Below are 17,381 nucleotides of genomic sequence, written 5' to 3' on the forward strand. Positions count from 1 at the left end.
GGAAAAAATTTTCTTTTGCCTGATTTTGTAATTATGTTATTTATGTGAATTATTTTCATTTTGGTCCTTTAAAAATTTTTTTACTTTTTACTCTTCCTGGAGTAAGTTCTTGGCTACTTTTTCCTTGAGTAAAAATTCATCATCAAAGTAGTGGTTCTCTTATTTGTGTGCATGTTTTGCGTATTTATAGTGAAGTTGGGGAAAACTCCACCTGTTCGCTTTTATTTCACGGGTTTCTTGTTTGTCATTGGGTTTTTTCAGAGCGGTCGGGACGTTTGCCCGAGCGCTGGACTGCAGCAGCTCAGTTCGACAACCAAGCTTGCACATGAGCGCAGCTGCAGCTTCTCGAGACATCACACTGGTGAGTCGGGCACGCTTTCTTTCTGGAAACGACCCACCATTTTCACTCTATAAATGCTTCAGTCAACAAGATGCATTTCTAAGCACTTTGAGTTCACTCGTAATCAGATTAACATATCTGGGATGAATGTTTGGATGATATAAATGCTTAAGTTTCTGTTGCGTTCAATATTAGCGTCTCTATTTAGGAACCTGCAGGATGCTTTAAGTGTCTTAATGTTTTAGAAGAAGCTCTAAATGGTGCTTCCGTTTCTTTCACGCTGCTGCTTTCTAAGTAGGATTTCATCGTAACCCTCGTTCTCTCTTAGTTCCACGCGATGGACACGCTGCACCGCCATAACTACGACCTGTCCAGCGCTCTGAGCGTTCTGGTCCCGGCAGGCGGCCCGGTGCTCTGCAGGGATGAGATGGAGGAGTGGAGCGCCTCGGAAGCGGCCATGTTTGAAGAGGCTTTAGAGAAATATGGGAAAGACTTCAACGACATCCGACAAGACTTTGTAGGTGTTTGGTTCGTTTTCTTACTGAATTGCGACTTTGGTGTTAATTTTGTGCGAGTTTAAAAGTTGATCTGCTGTGAGAAACTTCAAAACTTTCGCTGATTTTAAGTGGAGCACAGACTAAGTTTTATTAGGGCTACAGCTAACAAATAATTATTATGATGATTAGACAATTAATCTGATAAATCTTATATCTTTTTTTATTACATTATTAGAAATAACATCAAACATGAAAATAAACATTTTATTGCCGTAAAATGCATTGGAAGCTTTCATTTAGTGCATGCTTGATCATTTGTAGCAAAGGATGCATCTGCAGCTAAAAATACTTCGAAAAGCTCATCTGTTTCTGCTTGATTTAACATGTCTGACTTTTTTTGTCTTTATTGATTAATAAATGGATGCAGAAGGTTCTTATTTGAGGATTTTTAACAGAATTTGAACCAGAGGAATATAAAACTATGACAAGATAAAGGTGTTGTTTTTTTTTTTTTATCTTAAATGCAAAACATCTATATCTTTTGTACATTTTTGGATTGAAAGAGTATGTTGTTCTTTCAGCAAGTAGCCATTTTTTGAGTTTGTATTCTCTAATTACTAAATCAGTTGACGGTTATTTTAATAATCGATTCATCATGAATAATTTGATTAATTGTTTCATCCCTAAATTTTCTGAATGTGAAAATTTTGCAGTTTTCCTTCTCAATCCTCATCTGGACAACTCTGTCATTTTCTAATCTCTCTCTAATTGAACTTCAACAATACAACCAGGATTCAGTTGAATTAGTGCAGCTGCAGCAGGTGCTCATGAATACGTATTAAGCATGTGAATCACTGCGCGTGTCGTCATGTGCTGCCAGTAGCGAGCGAAGTCAGTCGCTCCCAGCCTTTGTGGTCACGACGTCTCATGAATAAACATGAACGCTCTGCGCCCAGACGGCAGGAACATGAGGTATTAATATCATTAATCTGCTCTCCGTCTCCCTCTCCTCCTGCGTCGTGAAGCTGCCGTGGAAGTCCCTGACCAGCATCATAGAGTACTACTACATGTGGAAGACCACAGACAGATATGTGCAACAGGTGAGGCTGCTGCCCTGATTTTTTTTTTTTTTTTTTTTTTTTTTTGGAGATATTCAGCTTCTCTGTGTTAATTAGCTCAGAGCTGCTGTGTGAAATTACAGATTATGTTTACCGTGTTCATGCAAGACCAAAAACAATCAGGACCAAATGAATAAAAACTCCACAGGGAGCCTTTTAAGCAGCTTATAATGAACTGAAAACAAACTTTCTCCCTGCAGCCGAGCCGTTTGTGCCACACGAAGGCTTTACATTTACGCTCGTCATCTTCTTTCCCTTACAGAGTGTCTCAACAAAAATTCTCCAAATGTAGTTTCTCACCCTCAGGGAGGGATTATTGATTTGAGTTCAACTTTGAAAACTTCGGCTCTAACTTTTCAAACTAAGTTATGGCTCGTATTAAACTTTGCAAGCCAGTAAAACTGCATTTGAAAGTCTGAAGGGTAGAAATTTGGTCTAAAATTTGATGTCTGCGACTTTGGAAAGCCATAAATGTAAAACATGAGCTTCTACCCAGTCTGGAAAAGTTTTCTATTGTCTTATTGCTTACATTTGTAATTCTGTATCTTTAATTTCTCACAGATTTCGAGGTATTGAGTGAGAACTCACAGAAAACAGAAGAACTTTTTTAGGCATTTTGAAAAAGCAAATTTAGGATGATAGTGTATTGGTTTCTGTTTAGAGCGACTTGTTGTTTTTGATTTCCTGTTGAATAAATTCACTCTGTGTTTCCACGAGCAGAAAAGGCTGAAGGCAGCCGAGGCAGAAAGCAAGCTGAAGCAGGTTTATATCCCCACGTAGTGAGTTTCCTTCCTTTGCTCTTCAAATTAAAATGCGAAGTTAAAAGTTTTTCATATTTTGTGTGTAATGAAAGTGCAGTGTTTTCACATCGCTCTTCATCTCGACAGCAACAAACCCAACCCCAACCAGATCTCGATGACCAACGGTAAGATGGCGACTGTGAACGGAGCGGGCCCCGGGGCCTTCCATGCAGCGGGAGGCGGCCGAGCCTGCGAGAGCTGCTACAGTAAGTTTGGTTTGTCCACATGAATCCAGAACAAAACGCCAAGAAATGTTTAAAGTTTTCCGCTGGGCGACAGAATGTTTGATGACAATGTGTTTGGCTTAAAAGGGAAAGTCCTGAATTCAGATAGTTTCCATAGAAAGTTTTTATTTATTAGTTATTTTTGGGAAAATTAAGATTTTTTTTTTTTTTACATATAAGATAAATATTTAACATCTTAAGTTGTTTTATAAAGAATCTGTAGTTAGTGGAATATTTTCTCTATTCATCAATTAAGGTTAAGAAAACTGATACATTCTACTGATTTTTCATTTAAACACTTAAGTGTATTTTATGCAATACTGTACATACATAGAAATACAAATAACTCAATTCTTTTTAAATAAAATAATCATTTTTGCATAAATTGAATATTTTAATGTGTTTCTAATACTTTATAAAATAAGTTTAAGTGGCTAAATGAAAAATCTGTAAAATGCACCAATTTTTTTTGTATCCAATTAATCACCAAAATAATTAATTACTGAAATAATCATTAGTTGCAGCCCTAATTGGCAGCTGTTCAGAATGGTGCATGCAAGAATATTAACTGAAAGTTGAGTGAAAAAGGCTGGCAGCTGTTGGCTCTAATGTTAAAAGTTACCAAAAATAAATGCTTAAAATATCGGTCTGTGAGTGGTTAATCTAGACTACATGTCTATTTTTATTTGAGTTATTGACTTACATTAACTTTTTGATAATTTACTGACCTCTATGCTACAGTAAAATGAACGGACAGAGGAAATGCATTTGTGCTTAAAACCAGTTTATGTTTTGTCCTGCCAGCTGTGTGAACAGCGTTTCAGATGTTTACTAATGGAGTTCAAATAACAGCTGAATTATTGAAAGCACTGTGGACAGGTGTCGATTCTTCCAGTGCGCTCCGCTAACAGGATTTATTGCGTTTTGTGCGTTGAGCAGCCATGCAGTCGGCCCAGTGGTACTCCTGGGGGCCTCCCAACATGCAGTGCCGCCTGTGCGTTTCCTGCTGGATGTACTGGAAGAAGTACGGCGGTCTGAAGATGCCGAGCAGAGCCGAGGCCCCAGAGGAGAGGACCTCCCCCACTCCTGCAAGCAATGTAAGTTCAAGACCTTGTGTTACAAACTGGAGGTCCGCTGGCCACATCTGGCCCGCCAAAACCTTTAACATGGCCCTCGAGGCTCCAGAGGGACGCATAAGTGGAAGCAAATCAAAGCAGTTTTTATTGGTTTTTCTGCCAAGTTTCAGAAAATCGATTGAGATTGTGCTAATTCTCACAAACTCAGCAGACCCTCGCATTTTTTCCACACTAGTACATAATCGTAAGTTTATTGCAAATTCGGCTGCAACTAATGATTGTTTTAGTAATTATTGATTATTCTGATGATTAATTGGATAAAATAGATGGTACATTCTAAAGAGCTTTAATTTAAGCCCTTCTTTATACAATATACATTGAAAGATGCAAATGAATGAACAAATTTTAAAAGATAAAATACATATTTATTGCCTAAAAGGCAAAATCATTCCTAATTATGAAATCCAAACTGCATGAAGCTAAAGTTTTGCTAAAAAGTGTTTTTGTCTTGAATGCAAAATGTTAATATTTTTTGTAGTTTTAGCTTAATTACTGCTCTGAATTTCTTTCTTTCAGCAAATGACCTTTTTTTTTTTAAACCGTATACTCCAGTTAACGATTAATCTATTACATGATTAGTTGACAATTATTTTAATAATCGATTAATCACTATTAAGCCAATTTAGAAATTTCAGCCCTACAGTAAATTTTCCAAAATAGTTAAAAACATCAGGTTTAAGTGACTGCTAACTCCCACCTGCAGGTGGCAGTATTTCATACTCCCCTTTACTTCATCTCAAATATGAATAATCAATACGGCAAGTAACTGAAAGTCACATTTACCGTCATACATAAGCGCAAGTATAGCAAAATTTCTTGCAAGTATTTCTAATTTAGCACCACAAAATCAGTCATTGTGATTACAAAAAAATGACAAAAACAATGTTCAATATTATTTAATTTTAAGATGTATCAAATGCAGACAGCGCTTTTTATTAATATTTTTACAGCTTTTTTAAGGTGTTTTTATGTTATACATTCCAAGGTTTCCCCCCAGAAAGCTTGCTTAGCTCAGTGGTTGGGCAGTTGGCAGTCATTCATCCAGCGGCCCGTCGTGTTTTTGAGTTAAAAATTGTTTAAAGTTGACAGGAAGTTTGAAAACATCACTTAATAATCATGTGTTATTGAAAGATTGGAAGATTAATACCTGAACACTAAGTATGAAGTCTTTAAAAATGCAAACACCTTTAAAAGACTTAAATAAATAAGCAGTGCTTAGCCTGGTGGGGGCACAAGTAAAGCCTGGTGGCCCGCCAGGCTTAGAAAACACTGTGGGAAACCCTTCATTCTGACACAACCAGGCCCAAAATGTCCTAGATCAACAAAATGAGCTTTAAAACTCAAAGTAGTGGCCATTTGTAATAAAAAAACATTACATGAAGAATTTGAAGCAAAGCAAAAAGATTTTAATCCATGTGGAATAAGCAGAAATCATTCAGTTGTAAGTGTGTGAAATGTACCGATACAGTGTGTCTGTGATATCTCCAGCTAGCATCAATTATTCAGCGCGCTAGCAGCATATTGTAGTGAGTTTCACATATTGGATGCTAATAGGGTCACACAGTTTCTCAAGGCCTTTTGTAATAGAGGAAGCTGACCATTTGTAACAAAGAAAATCGCCTCAGACGAGGACTGCAGCTTCATCTGCATAAGCTAAATGGAGGTCAACATAATGTGAGATAAGTTGGTATTCAAAACCAGTGGTATTAGTGGTATTAGTTAGCGCAGTAGCATACTGGGAGCCCTGGTTGTGATGGATGTGAGTGTTTTAGTTCTCATGGAACAACGTAAAGGTTGTTTCTGATGCTCAGAGTTGGTTTTTTTAAGAGCTTCACAGTTTCTAGTGGCGGATTAAATTACAGTGTTCCAACACAGACTTCAATCTGGAATAATCTGGATTGACTGAGTCCTTATTCCCTGTTGGATTAAAGTGACAAAGAACTGCATTCCTAAAAACAAATAAGAAAAAGCATAATTCTGGAGCATAGAAATGTTTTAATATGTCATCCATGGATCCATCCATCCCTCCATTAATTCATTGTTATCCATCCATCTGTCATTCATTCACCTATCCATCCCTCCATCAGTCCATACCTCCATTCATTAATCTACCTCAGTCCTTCTGTAATTCATCCATTCATCCATTAAATAATTTATCAATTCAGTTTCCCTTCTTCATCATCAATCTATCCTTCTTGCCATTTATTCATGCTTCACTCTGTTACTTTTATTTGTCCATTAATTTGTCCATCAATGTGTTCATTTATTGACGCCCACCTATCCATCCATCCATTCATTCTCTCCATCCATCTGTACTAAATCTGAGTCTGGGAAAAGTGGTGTGAAAAATATGTAGGAACCCAGGAATCCGTTTTTCTGTAGAAGAAAATCACTAATAAAACCAACTTAACTCATTTTAATCCTAGTCTGTAAGCTTCTTTTCTGTAATTTTTTAGCCTGCTTACCACAGACTTTAGTACAGTTTAAGATAACAAAATGGCAGCTGACCGTTTCTTTCCTCCTCTGCCCGTCCAGGAGTCCCGCTCCAGGAGTCACGTTCCCCGCCAGTCCAACCACATGGTACCGATGAGGAACAGCGGCAGCCCCAAGTCCTCCATGAAGACCAAGCAGGCCTTCCTGCTGCAGGCCACCCGCCTCACCAAACTGGCTCGGCACATGTGCCGGGACATCATCAGGCTGCGCCGCGCTGCGCGCCGGCCCTTTGTCCCCATTAACTGTGGGGCCATAAAGGCGGAGTGTAAGAGCTCTTTCAATTCCTCCTAACTTCTGCCACATACCCACACACACACACACACGCATACACACACACCACCCTTCCTCTTCTCTCCTCACCCCAACCTCCCCACCATCGACCACCATCGCTGCCCTCGTTTGTCTCATTCTGTTTTTATTATTATTGTTATTATTATTTTGTTTTTGTATTCTCCCACCCCCTGTTTCCAATAAAGGCTGCCTGTCCTCATAACTGAGTTTTGATCATCTTTTCATTCGTTTTTTTTTTTTTTTGTTCATTTTCTGTTGTTCTGATCTTTTAATTCAGATCTATTGGTTAAAATATTCATTTTGCACACTCACACGACAGATAATCTTCATATAAGTAACAATATTATAACTTGTCTGAGCCATATCTTTGCAGGAGTTACATGTAGAGAAAATGTATTTTAGTAAGAAGCTCTATTTTGCATGGCGCCATCTGTGCTGTCATGACTCAAACGTAAATGTTGGCTGTAAATACTGAACCTCAGCTCCGCCATTTTGTTTCTTTTGCTCATGCATCTCCTCCTTTCTCATGACTGCGTGTTTTTTTATTTGTATTGGAAAAGATGAACTGTGATTGGACGGACTCCTGAGTATTCATACCTCTGGTTCTGTTTCACATTCCTGCACAATCACCTTCAGTTTTATTTAGATTTAATCTGAAGTTATTTTTGGTAATCTACCTCATTTATCAGTCCGGTGTTTTTACGTTTTACTCTTGCTGTAGGACGGCTCTACAGGCAGCTCAACCCAATGCTCCCATTCGCCTTCAGAGAGATGGGTCAACTCAAACAAAATATCAAATGTAGAATTTGGCTTTTTATTTGTGAAATTTCTCCTCATCACTTGCTGAAATATTCCCCAGCCTCCATTGAATAGACTCTTTATAAAAATAAATTCATTTCTTTCATGTTTTCTGGACCAAAGAGTGTTGCGGATAAAGGTTAGGACCACAAAAAAGAACAAAATTTGATTTTAATGTCAGAATTTGCTTTTTTTTTTTCCCTCTTCAGAATTTTTTTTTTCCTTTAATCTCAGAATCAGAAATGTTTATTTATGCACCACCAGCATAGATCTGCTCTTTAATCTGGATAAATGAATAAATGTGCATTTATCCACATTTATTCACTGTGGATAAATGTAGGTTTTCAACATAACTGACATAACACTGGCGTAGAAATATTTAGATTAATCTCATAAATGTTCTTGAAAAATCAAGGAAATCTTTAAAGTTTCTTTTCTAGCAAATTTCTGGGAATAATTTTAATGCTTGAGTTTTATCTTGCGGTTTTCCAACTTTTGGACATCAGAAATTTCCTTTTTTTTTCTTGAAAATTTTTGAGATGGAGTTTTTTTTATTATGGAAATTTACCCCTTTTTTTTTTTTGGTCCCAATACGGCGTCACAGACAAACTCACAAGAATGTTTGGTTATTTATTTGTGTTTTTACACAAATTGATACAGAATTAGAATTTTGACATTAAAACGAATTTTAATTTTTTTTGGTGGCTCTAATCGTTTGAGACGTCATTATTGCGGGTCAGTTTGGAACAGTTCACAATGAAGTCAGATATAGGCAACATTTTTAAGTAATGTGAGCGCAAAAAAATGTAAAAATCTAATAAAAAAAAAAAATCAGATTGGAGCATCTGCAGTGTGAACGTAGCCTGAGTTTCACCCCTGGAGGAGTCAGCCTGACTTTCTGGGAAAAAGGAAATCACAGCTTTTATTCTGACTCATCTACACTGAAAAAACAGAACAAGTGATCCAACTTAAATATTTTGGGTTAATGGGTCACAAGGAATCAAATTAAGTTTACCCAAGTTAATTTATTTATTTTATTGTCAAGTTAAGGGGTAGGGTTAGGGTTAGGGTAAGTTAGCCAAACTTCATTGAATTACTTGTGACCAGTTAGCACAGCTTTTTAATTTTAGTGCTCCATTCTCTTTTTTTTTCAGTGTACTGTACTCCTTACACTGAAAAAACACAAAGTCTTACAAAGTACTTTTGGTCTGGTCTCTACTTCAAACTTGAAATAAGCCAAAACTAACCTAAAAGTAACTTCGATTAAGATATAAAGGCTTGTTTTAAGTAAATAATTCCTTAATATTGATGAAAAAAGTACTTGTTCCAATGGCAACAAGTAGTTAAACAGCTAAATAATAATCCATGTTATAATTACTTATAACATGGGACATTTATCAGTCAGTAGAACAAGTACTTCATTAATATTAAGGAATTATTTACTTAAAACAAGACTATATCTTGCTGAAAAGTTACATTCAAGTTAGTATGTCTTATTTCAAGTGTAATAACATATTTGAACTAGAAACTAGACCAAAATTACTTGGTAAGAGTTTGTGTTTTTGCAGTGTAGTGAGACCTTTACTGAACAACTGGATTTAAACTTTAGCTTAAGTAACACAGACATGACTCTTGTTTACTAATAAAGTGATTTCTATATTAAATACTAATCCATTTTCCTTTCACTACTTTGTTAGTCTCACATAAAATCCCAGTAAAGTAGAAACCTGTGGTTGTGATGTGAAAGTATTACAGGGGTATGAATACTTCTGCAGGGCACAGGAAGTGTTTGCTGCATCACCATCTCACCCACAGTAGGACGGACCGCCTTCTCATGTCCTGAGTTCAGATCATGCAATATTCATTTGAAACCATCCTGAAGCCTCGTCTGTCTTGTGAATCCTGGAGACAGGATTTTACCGTCTTCCTCTCTTCTTCGCTCATTTTCTTCCTCCTTTGATTTTCCTTTCATTAACTGTGTGAATGTGAGGGATACATCTCCAATAAAGTCAGTCCTGAAAGCATTTCCTCCGAGTCCTTGTGCTTCATGTGTCTGTTTTGTGTCCATCAGCAGTTACAGGAACACACACCAGCCATCCTCCCCATGCATGCACTCTCATGCACATCCAGCTCCTTTTGTGACTCCCTCACCTTTTCATCTACATGTCTTGCAAGGCATTTCTTTCTGAGTGTGCATGTATGCATGAATCCAGATCTCAATTTTGGTTTTTCACGCTCATGCGTCGCAAATACGTCAAATTAAAGGAAACGACCGATACAAAGATATATATATATATATGTGTGTGTGTGTGTGTTTGGTTTAGACATGTTAAGGGTGTCAGAAGGGCAGGGGACCCGGCTACCCAAAACCAGAGCGGCCCAAAGGAGCACTCTGACCAGTGTCCTGCAGTTTCTAGGTAAACGCTCAGTGATATCAGCCCGAACTCCGTCCGAACTGCGTCTGAGCATCAATTATTCAGGCGGTGTGAACGAGCCAGTTCATGCAGCTCCAGTGTGTGGTGTCTCTTCCAGAGTCCCGGCCCATGGCCCACGCCCCTCGCTCCCACCGCACCGCAGGCCTGCAGACGCCTCCGCCTCGCCGCCTCCTCTCCTCTCTCCCGCACGGACCCCACGGCATGCTGGGAAAACGCAGCTACCACCACCACAGCAGGGCTGACCCGGAGAGGCGTTCAGGTACAAGGGAGGAGTTTGTTTTTTCTTCTTTCTTTTTTTTTTTTTTAAATCAGGATATCTGAGATTATTTCAAGAACGTAGAAGATGGAAGGGAAGAAAGGCACTCTTAATGCTTTATAAAATTAATTAAATTAACTTTTGTTACTAAATCGGAGCCACCTCAGCTAATTCTAGCAAAAACCAGTCAACCTTTGACTCTCGGTTCAGTAATTTGAGAGATTTTATTCAAGTTAAATTTGCCTAAATTTAAAAAGGTCGTGTTTAATAGCAGCTTAAAGCAGAAAGATGGATAAATGCATTAAATTAATCTAAAAAATGATTCACAATCGAGTTTTCCTTGTACATGTGTGTTTAGAAGCTTAACAAACTTTGAACCTTTGAACCTTGGTGTGTTTTTGTCAGATTAAGAACTTGGTGCACAAATAAATTTATTTATTTATTTATTTATTTATTTATTTATTTATTTATTTATTTATTTATTCATTCATTTTTTGTCATTTTCTTGAATTGACAAACAGAAAAAATTACACATACAAGTATACCAGTTTCTCTGGTTTTACTTTTTATAGGTATATGTTTGAGTAAAATTAACATTGTTCTTTTAGTCTATGAACTACTGACAACATGTCTCCGAAATTCCAAGAAAAATTTTTGATTTTATTTGCAGAAAATGAGAAATGGTCAAAATAACAAAAAATATGCAGAGCTTTCAGACCTCCAATAATGCAAGGAAAACAAGTTCATATTCATTTAGAAACAACAATACTAATGTTTTAACTCAAGAAGAGTTCAGAAATAAATATTTGGTGGAATAACCAATGGGGTTCAGTGCATCAAGTTTTCTGGCATTTAGCAAATAGAAATAATTGTGCTAATTCTACCTAAGCTAAAACAAGAAAAGTTTGGTCTGATTTAATTCCAGACTGTGAGAGAAAAATGTTTTTATGTAAATATCTGGTTTAAACTGTGCATGTATGTATACGTATTTATTCTTGTGCAACCATTTTTATTATTTATTTTTTTGCAGAAAACCCTGGTTCAACAGGAGGACCTCTCATCGTAAGTGAACGTCTTGTTTTTCCTTTACATCTTCATTGCTGTTGTAGTAAAACCATCGTAACCCATTTTTCCTGCAGCACAACGGCCGCAGCAGCAGCAGCGGAAACACCAGAGGAGGAGTAATGATTCGCAAGAGACGCCCCAACTGGATCGATGCTCCCGACGACAGCTTCTTCCTCGTCACCCGGGAGACCAGGTAAGCAAAGGTGACCCTTTATTGACACATGATTGTCATTATTCTGTGTGTGTTTTTGCATTTCTCACCTTGTAAGGCCCATTTTCACAACAGATGCTACTCTGTGAGGATCCACTGCTCATTAGTTTTCACTTCCTTGGATGTTTTATCTTCTTTTTTTTTTTTGCAAAATAGACACATTTTGTTGATCATGATTAAGTTAGAAAATAAATAAGTGGAATAAAACATCCAAGGGTTGAAAACTTTTTATAGGCACCAAAAAAAATCTATGTTTCTACATTTGGTTTAATCAAAAAGCAAAAACGTTTGGCTGCTTGGTGTCACCAGAGAGGGTCGCAAAGGTCATCATGCTAACTAAACCATAAGGAGAGAAAAAAAAAACACTTGTAAAAAAACATCATCAACAGGAAAATGGAGATGTTTCTTCAGGACTTGCATCTCCTGGGCTTTGTGGGACATCATATCTGGGGAGATTCTGGTCAGTCGTGTAAGTTTGCAGAAACAGCTGGTGAGTCACATCGTTTTATTTTCAGCAAGGTCAGGTGGGATCAACACATTTTTTACTTTATATCCCAATTTTCTTTCCCCCCCCCCCCATCCCTCTAATGTGCTTCCTGGTTTTGACTCTTTAGATCCCATCTAGACAATTTCAGAGTCCAGAACAAAAGGCTTAATTCTTAATCTTGTGATCTCCTCAGCGTCTCTCTTTCACAAAACACTGGTGAAGGATGGACGCGTTTAGCCGATGGATCTGTGCCACTGATGTCATTCAATCACTTTCCACTTACTTCTGCCCTCAAAATGTCCACTTCAACCACTTAGGAGGATGAAAATGAGCACCATTTCATGCCATTAGCGCAGCTTGTGATGCATCAACATCAATTCAGCTGCAGAGCAGACGCTCGTCATTGTGAGGGTGTGACATTAGCTTTTAGTCCAGAGCAGCTCGATGCGTTTCGCCGCAGCGTAAGAGACCCCCATGCGGGGCACAAAGGATGATTCTGATTTACCAAACTGAACCAGCAATACGCGTGAGCTCTCAGCAGAGATAATAATAATTCAAAAAAGAAACCAAGCAAGAAAGACAGTGGAGGTTGGGTAAGGAGTCTTTTTTGCTTTCAAGAAATTTATAAACTTCTGTGCATTTTTTTTCCTAGCATTTGGTGCTTCCCTGTCTTAAAACAAGAGGTGGAGATAAACAAACAAACAAAAAAACACACAAGTGGATATTTATCTTCCTAAATCATCACATTGTTAAAGAAGGTTACAAAAATAGGTAGAAAATACATTAAATTGTTATATTTCTTTATTTTTCTGCATTTAATTCAGATTGAAAAGTACCTTATTTATCCCAAAGGGAAATTGACTGTTGTTGTAATTCAAATCATTCAAATATCTTAAAGAGTTGTGGATGGTGGTGCAGTAGCAGTCAGTCTCGCAACAAATCTGAAGAGGCCTCTGACTGAAGACTGCTGTCATGACATGCTAAGAGTTCAATTTCTGGGATTTTAGTGAAATTCAAGGGAGCAGACAGATTATTTCATTATAACTATTACTTTTTCATCAATATTAAGGAAAAATGAACTTAAAAGAAGCTCCTATTTCTTCCTTAAAAGTTACTTGTGAGTTAATTTTGATATAATTGGTAAGATTTTGTGTTTTTGGAGTGAGCAGTGAAATTCCTGGACACAAATTTGCTTTTTTATTATTTTCTGCATTTTTGTCTTTCTTTTGTCATTTTCAGATGTTAACACTTCATGATACCAGTTTAAAAAAGCAAAGTAAGAAAATACTAGACAAAAATATATAATAATAATAATAATAATAATAATAATATTAATATAATAATAATAATAATAATAATAATAATAATAATAGGAATTATTATTATTGGACTGAATTTGTTATTTTTGACTTTTTCTTTTTTCATTATTGGATGTTAAGACTTTTTTGATACCAGTTTTAAAAATTGTTTTTTGACTTTATATATCCTTTTTTCTGTATTATATACTACTACTACTACTACTACTACTACTACTACTACTACTACTACTAATAATAATAATAATAATAATAATAATAATAATAATAATAATAATAATAATAAGTTATTGTTAGTGTAGTTGTTGTCAATGTTATTATGACTATTATTAGGATAATAAGGGTTGATTGAAACTGAATCTTAAGTTTGAAGAAATATGCTTTTCTACTCTCTTCCCACACACACACACACACACACACACACACACACACACACACACACACACACACACACACACACACACACACACACACACACACACACACACACACACGGTCTGTCCCGTGCGTGCCTTCAAGTAATCAGAGTTTTCAGCTCCTGTATGTGCCAAAGAAAGATGTTCCCCCATTAAGCCTGAGCCTAAATGAGCCACGGCACCCGGCCCCCTCAGCCGCCCGCCCTCGGACCACCTCGGCTAAAATTAGAGCAGCTAACTGGGTGCAGATGGAGCCAGGCACCGGCCGCGGCTCTGCGTGGAAATATCATTACCGCATTAACCATGGCTGCACTCACATGCATCACTCACTCACTCGCTGTGTGCTGGTGTGTGACAGAGTCTGCATCAATCTCAGAGCCTGTACAGCTCGTTATATTACCCTGTCATTCAGCCTTGCAGTGTAACAATTAATGCCTTCCTGAATAAAAGATCTGGTCTGATGCTGATGAAGGATGATTGGAAGCTGCTCTCTCTCTTTTTTTTCCTGCTCTCTCGGCGTGATGAACACTCTGTGTCGTGGTGCGGAGAGAAACGATGGGAGATTTTTCCCATTTACGCAGTGAAGGGGAAGACATTGTGCTTTCAGAAACAAAGCTGTGTGAGAAAGGTTGTAAAGTAATTTAACTGGACGAAAATCAGAATCTAGAACCAGAAAGTTAAAGGCATAACTCCATCTGTGATGCAGAAAAAAAAAAAAACTTTTTATGACACGCAGTTAAAATACACAGTCGATTTCCTCTTTATATCCTGGTTTATCATCTTAAGTCAAAAGTACTTGAGTTAGATTTTGTTGTGCAAGAACACACTCACTCAGTTCACACAGATAAAGATCAATTTGTTTGATGTTTATTGATCAGTGTTGGAAATATGTAAAATGCCATAACAATGCTTTCAGACAGCCTCAACTTTTCTGCTTTTTGTCAAATTTAAATGTATTTTATTGGGATTAGAGCAACACAAAGTTGTGCATAAGGTCGGATTTACAAGGGTGGCGCCTGAGCAGGAGCCAGTTTTGGTTCCCTATTCACTAAGAACAAACTAATTCACTAATGCAGATTGCAGAATATTAGGTAATCATATACATTAGTATGAACTGATGAATGGCAGGTTTAATATGACCTCTAACCAATAAGTCATTGTTGTTTTCAAAGAAATAAACGGTAACTTTCAGAATCTTAATACAGTTTAAGTAAGACAAAACTTACAAAGAAGTAATTTTTCAACGTTTTTACTAAAAAGTATTAGGTATAAGTGAAATAATCTGATGTTTTCTTGTATTATAAGTTATAATTGTTTTCTGGTATTTTTCATCAACATTAAGGAATTGCTGACTTAAAATAAACTCCTATATCTTGTTGAAAAGTTATTTTTAAGTTAGTTTTGTGTTGTTTCAAGTATAATAAGAGATTTGCACTTGGAGCAAGGCAAATAATGCTTAGTAAGACTTTCTGTTTTTGCAGTGTAATGTTTGAAAACATGCAGTCATTAAAAAACAAAAAATAAATCTGATTCTGCTCTCATTGGTTTTGCCACAAAAATTGGTTACTGCCCCTACAAGCAGTAACCACTTGACATGCATAATTGTCAAGTGGGAAAAAATATGCATAATTTTCAATGTTTTTTCAATAATAAAATGTATTTGTATTTATACCAAAGCATAATCATGTCAGAATGGCCTAGTCAAAGTCCTGATTAAGAAACTGTGGCAAGATGCGAAAAAGAATGTTTCCAGACGCTCCTCATCAAGTGAGCTTGATTTTAATGTAATCCAAACCCAGATGAAAAAGGACCAAAGTGTTTCTGCACAATCGCTTTCTGAGATGTCTGAAAGTGTTTGAAAAACTTTTTGGATTTTATTTGTAAAACAAAGAGAAAATAATGTTTTATTTTCTCCCACTTTATTATTATTAAACACTACTTTTTGTTGGTGTCTTGCATGAAATTCTGATAAAATACAATTAAGTGTTTGGTTGGCAGTAATGTAAAAACTTTTGCACAGGGGATGTTCACCAAAGAATTATAACTTAATCTCAATTGAGATTACGCTTCTGATTTCCTATTGTTGTCCTTTTAATGTATCTTCTTTATTGGAATCCCGCTTTAGCTGCTGAAACTCAACCAAACAAGATAAACCCTCGCTCCTCCTTTTCGACCGAATGCAACTCTAAAATGCAACACAACCCATCAGTCGACGCAGGTTATTTAGATGCAAAGCAGGAAACACGAGGAGGCAAAGAAAGAACCACAATCATCAATCTGCGGGTGTAGTGCACTTGAAGGACCTGCGTGGAGATCCATGGATTTTATGAAATTAGATTTTATGAAATTATGTGAACTAAACAAAGGATTTCTCTGCGTGATTCAAGATAATTGTTTATTTGCATCTCATCAAACAAATTGCAAGACGATGAATGATGAATGCTTCTGAGCTGCATCCTGATAAGAGACTTTGCTATAAAAAATAAATTCAGCTGCTGATTTACTGAAGCAACATGTAAACAATGATTTGGCCTTGAAACATGAGAAAGTTAGGAAATAGGAATGGAAACAGTTAAACGAGCTTACTGCTGATTTATTGGTGTTTTTATTCATTTTTATTTGATTATTGGTTTTATTTATTATAAATGGTGGCTCTTTATTGATATTTGTGTTTTAAATCTAGGAATCTAAATAAAAAGAAGTTATCCATCCATCCATCCATCCATCCATCCATCCATCCATCTATCCATCCATCCATCCATCCATCCATCCATCCATCCATCCATCCATCCATCCATCCATCCATCCATCCATTCGTCCATCCATTCATCCGTCTGTCCATCTTTCATCCATCTTCCATCCATCCATCCATCCATCCATCCATCCATCCATCCATCCATCCATCCATCCATCCATCCATCCATCCATCCATTCATCCTTCATCCATCCATTCGTCCATCCATTCATCCGTCTGTCCATCTTTCATCCATCCATCCATCCATCCATCCATCCATCCATACATCCATCCATCCATCCATCCATCCATCCATCCATCCATCTAACCATCCATCCATCCATCCATCCATCCATCCAACCATCCATCCATCCATCCATCCATCCATCCATCCATCCATCCATCCATCCACCCACCCATCCATATCCATCTATCCATCCATCCATCCATCCATCCATCCATCCATCCATCCATCCATATCCATCCATCCATCCATCCATCCATCCATCCATCCACCCATCCATCCATCCATCCATCCATCCATCCATCCATCCATATACATCTATACATCCATCCATCCATCCATCCATCCACCCATCCATCCATCCATCCATCCAACCATCCATCCATCCATCCATCCATCCATCCAACCATCCATCCATCCATCCAACCATCCATCCATCCATCCATCCATCCATCCAACCATCCATCCATCCATCCATCCATCCATCCATCCATCCATCCATCCATCCATCCATCCATCC

The 17,381-nt window shown here is 37.3% G+C and overlaps 1 protein-coding gene across 2 annotated transcripts in view; it reads left to right on the forward strand.

The window, feature by feature from the left end:
- Nucleotides 1–17,381, forward strand: part of mta3 (metastasis associated 1 family, member 3) — a 32,876-nt gene that overhangs the window by 11,721 nt on the left and 3,774 nt on the right. The window contains exons 8-18 of one of the 2 annotated variants that reach the window (XM_015034467.1): nucleotides 262–361; nucleotides 669–857; nucleotides 1,863–1,937; nucleotides 2,676–2,734; nucleotides 2,843–2,961; nucleotides 3,919–4,076; nucleotides 6,651–6,873; nucleotides 10,022–10,114; nucleotides 10,230–10,391; nucleotides 11,419–11,450; nucleotides 11,528–11,646. In XM_015034467.1, the coding sequence (XP_014889953.1) occupies nucleotides 262–361; nucleotides 669–857; nucleotides 1,863–1,937; nucleotides 2,676–2,734; nucleotides 2,843–2,961; nucleotides 3,919–4,076; nucleotides 6,651–6,873; nucleotides 10,022–10,114; nucleotides 10,230–10,391; nucleotides 11,419–11,450; nucleotides 11,528–11,646 (1,329 nt within the window). Of the gene's footprint in view, nucleotides 1–261; nucleotides 362–668; nucleotides 858–1,862; nucleotides 1,938–2,675; nucleotides 2,735–2,842; nucleotides 2,962–3,918; nucleotides 4,077–6,650; nucleotides 6,874–10,021; nucleotides 10,115–10,229; nucleotides 10,392–11,418; nucleotides 11,451–11,527; nucleotides 11,657–17,381 lie in introns of both variants that reach the window. The other variant, XM_015034468.1, reaches the window with a different exon arrangement.

The sequence above is a fragment of the Poecilia latipinna genome, unplaced genomic scaffold (genome assembly GCF_001443285.1).
Source record: "Poecilia latipinna isolate Pla-1442-1.1 unplaced genomic scaffold, P_latipinna-1.0 Scaffold299, whole genome shotgun sequence".
Taxonomy (NCBI): Eukaryota; Metazoa; Chordata; class Actinopteri; order Cyprinodontiformes; family Poeciliidae; genus Poecilia; species Poecilia latipinna.